This window comes from Dasypus novemcinctus, chromosome 30 (genome assembly GCF_030445035.2).
Source record: "Dasypus novemcinctus isolate mDasNov1 chromosome 30, mDasNov1.1.hap2, whole genome shotgun sequence".
Lineage (NCBI taxonomy): Eukaryota > Metazoa > Chordata > Mammalia > Cingulata > Dasypodidae > Dasypus > Dasypus novemcinctus.
This window is the reverse complement of record NC_080702.1, coordinates 34135853-34139638: the sequence shown is the minus strand read 5'-3', so window position 1 is coordinate 34139638 and position 3786 is coordinate 34135853. Positions and strand designations below refer to the sequence as shown.

Here is a 3786-nt window from a genome sequence, read left to right as displayed (position 1 = left end):
CAGAAACAGCATCCAGAAGCAGCAGGCGTGGGGACCAGGTATAGTTCAGTTTGAATACGTGTTTTGAATATGAGGTCCCTAGTTCAATTCCTGGGAGAAACTTTAGAAAAAGTATAAGAGGAACCTATGTTTTCCCATTATTTCCATATTAAGTATACTTGATGTATCTATATATCATAGTTAATTTAATGTGTTTACAAACCATATCATTTATCTTAATTTTGTGATAGCTGTTATTGTCTAAATATGCATTTCTCTGTTCTTTGTTCCAAGAGTTGCATTTTATATATGGATACACAAAACCAAACATGTCATTCAGAATTTATCCTGCTGGGCTTTTCTGAAGATACAGAAATGCAACCTCTGCTATTTGGGATGTTCCTGTCAATGTACCTGGTCTCTATCTTTGCAAACCTGCTCATCATCCTGGCCATCATCTCAGACTCACACCTCCACACACCCATGTACTTCTTCCTCTCCAACCTGTCTTTTACAGATATCTGTTTCACTTCCACCACTGTCCCAAAGATGCTGCTGAATATCCAGACAGAGAGCAAAACCATAACTTATGAACACTGTCTCATACAATTGTATTTTTTCATGCTTTTTTCAGGATTAGACATCTCCCTCTTGACTGTGATGGCCTATGACCGCTTTGTAGCCATCTGTCACCCCCTGCATTACATGGTCATCATGAACCCTCATTTCTGTGGTGTTCTGCTACTGGCATCCTGGTTATTGAGTGCTTTAGTCTCCCTTTTGCATGACTTAATGGTTTTGCGATTGTCTTATTGTACAGAGTTGAAAATGCCTCACTTTTTCTGTGAACTTAATCAGGTGGTCCAACTTGCTTGTTCTGACATCTTCCTCAACAATCTATTGATGTATATTTCAACTGCGCTTATGGGTTTTATTCCACTCAGTGGGATCCTTTACACTTATTCTAAGATTATATCTTCAATTTTGAGAATTTCAACAGCTGAAGGTAAATATAAAGCATTTTCTACTTGTGGGTCTCGCCTCTCAGCAGTGTCTTTGTTTTATGGTACAGTTCTTGCAGTGTATCTTAGTTCTGCTGCTACCCAAAACTCCAGGGCAAATGCAATAGTCTCAGTGATGTACCCAGTAGTCACTCCCATGTTGAACCCTTTTATCTACAGTCTTAGAAACAAGGACATAAAGCAGGCCTTTAAAAAGCTTTCCAGGTGAGAAACATTCTCTCTGTAAAATATTCTTTTGCCTCAAGTTTAGAAAATTTCTCATGACTAACCAAGGTCAATCCATGGGAAATTTAAATCTAGATACTTTTTATAGTGCATAGAAAAATAATCTGCTAGATGCCTAATTATTCTAAAATTCTTTTAAATTTTTGTACGTTAAAACACCTCTTTATTATGTAATTTCCCTTAAATTATCCGACTTATTTGTCATATTCCCTACTACAATATTGAAGACAGAATCTTTTGCTTGGAATGTTTAGCAGTAAAATTTTTCGTCCAGGTACATATAAAATTATCATAGTTATTGGCCTAATGAATGTGTACTTCAGTCTCTGTCAGATAAAAGCAAGTACTCCTTTTTTATATGGATTTCATGAAAAAATATTCTGTCATATCAAATACTTTATAATTATTGCAAGATTTCTGTTAATTTGCTCCAGAAAGTGATCACATCCTGAACTTGAGTTATCACCTGGTTAAATTTGCAATAATCCACATTTTAACCCTCATATGTGCTTTTCTCCTGCACATTTAACAGAAGATGGTTGAGGCTCTAGTAGACATTACACATTACAACCACTGATTATTCAAAGATTGATGATGTCTATAATCTCTGATTCTTCCAGAGATGCAATGTTGCTGTTTAACAATTTTTTCTTTTTGACAGGGAGAGCATTTCAGGAAATTTTTCTTAGATTTCCTACAATAATAGTCTTCATTTACAGATCATAAAAATCAAAGTAAAATTAAATAAAAGAACAAAATAATTGAGAGGATAGTCTATGTTATTTGAATAGAAGGTAAATATTATGAAAATATGAACTAAACAAACTGATTTACATTTTCAACACACTCACAATTAAAATCCCAACAACCTACATTACAGTAATATAAAAAGTCAATTACCCAATTTATATGGAAGGTATGGACCCCAAATAGCCAAAAGAAGCATCCTAAAAAATAAGAGTGAATTCAGAGGACTTATTCTTCTTGACACTGAATTGTATTACCAAGCTACTGTAGTCAATACAGCAGGTTATTGGTATAGCAATTGGCATATTGATCAATGGAATCAAATTGATCATTCATAAACAGGCTCTCACATCTATAGGCAACTGATTTTTTCTAAACCTACCAAATTCACTTTACTTGGACATTGCAGTCTCTTCAACAAATGGCTCTGGAGAACTGGATATCACTAAACAAAAGAAAGAAAGAGGACCTCTATCACACTCCCCAAGAATCATCTCCAAATACTTCAAAGATCTTAACATAAAGGCCCTGGAAATTCTTAGAATATAATTTATGGTAACTTCTTCAAGATATTGTGGCATCTGGGATTCTTTTAAACCTTACGTGCACAGCATGAGCAACAGTGAAAAAAAAAAGTGGAAAAAATGGGACCCCTTCAAAATTAAAAAAGTTTGCATCTAAAAGGTCTTTGAGAAGAGGGTAAAAAGTCAGGCTACCAAAGGGAAGAAAATATTTGGAAATCACACATCCAACAAGGTTTTAATGTCCACACTATATAAAGAGGTATATATTCAACCAGCAACAAAAGACAAATGGACATGATTAAAAATTGTGCAAAAGCTTGAATAGACATTTTTCTAAAGAAGAAATACAAATGATGAAAAGTCATGGGAAAATGTTCAATAACATTAGTTATTAGGGAAGTGGAAATCAAAAGTACAATTGTATCTCCTTCACATTTAATAAAATGGCCATCGTTAAAAAAAAAATGGAAACAACAAGTGTTGGAGAGGAGGTGGGGTGATAGTAGCAGTTATTCAAAATTGTTGGAAATATAGAATTTCACGGCCACTATGGAAGTCTGCTTGGAAGTTCCTAAGGAAGTTAGATAAAAATGTACCTTGGATAGGAAGACTGAATATTATTAAGATGTCTATCCTACCAAAACTGATCTACACATTCAATGCAATCCAAATAAAAATCAACACAGCCTTCTTTAAGGAACTAGAAAAACTAACTATGAAATTTATTTGGAAAGGAAAGAGGTCCCGAATAGCCAAAGACATATTGAAAAAGAAAAACGAAATAGGAGGAATCACACTTCCTGACTTCAAAACATACTACAAAGCTACAGTAGTGAAAAGAGCATGGTATTGGCATAAGGAGAGACACACAGACCAATGGAATCTAATTGAAAGTTCAGATATAGAACCTCATGTATATAGCCATATAATATTCATTAAAGCCACCAAACCCTCTCAACTGGGAGAGAATGGCCTATTCAACAAATGGTGCCTGGAGAACTGGATAGCCATATGTAGAAGAATGAAAGAGGACTACCATCTCACACCTTATACAAAGATCAACTCAAGATGGATCAAAGACCTAAATATAAGAGCCAAGACCATAAAAACCTTAGAAAGCAGTGTAGGGAAACATCTACAGGACCTTGTAATAGGAAATGGCTTCAGGAATTTCACACCAAAAGCACGAGCAGCAAAAGAACAAATAGATATATGGGACTTCCTCAAAATTAAAGCCTTCTGCACCCCAAAGGAGTTTGTCAAGAAAGTAAAAAGGGAACCCACACAAT

The 3786-nt window shown here is 34.9% G+C and overlaps 1 protein-coding gene across 1 annotated transcript; it reads left to right on the top strand.

Moving 5' to 3' along the window:
- Positions 1-288: 288 nt before the first annotated feature.
- Positions 289-1209, top strand: LOC131276774 (olfactory receptor 7A5-like). Its single transcript, XM_058290345.1, has one exon. The coding sequence runs from the start codon at positions 289-291 to the stop codon at positions 1207-1209; it is 921 nt and encodes a 306-aa protein (XP_058146328.1).
- Positions 1210-3786: the final 2577 nt, after the last annotated feature.

Excerpts from the sequence above, each read along its gene's own strand:
- LOC131276774 (XM_058290345.1), top strand. The coding sequence starts at position 289 with ATGGATACACAAAACCAAACATGTCATTCAGAATTTATCCTGCTGGGC.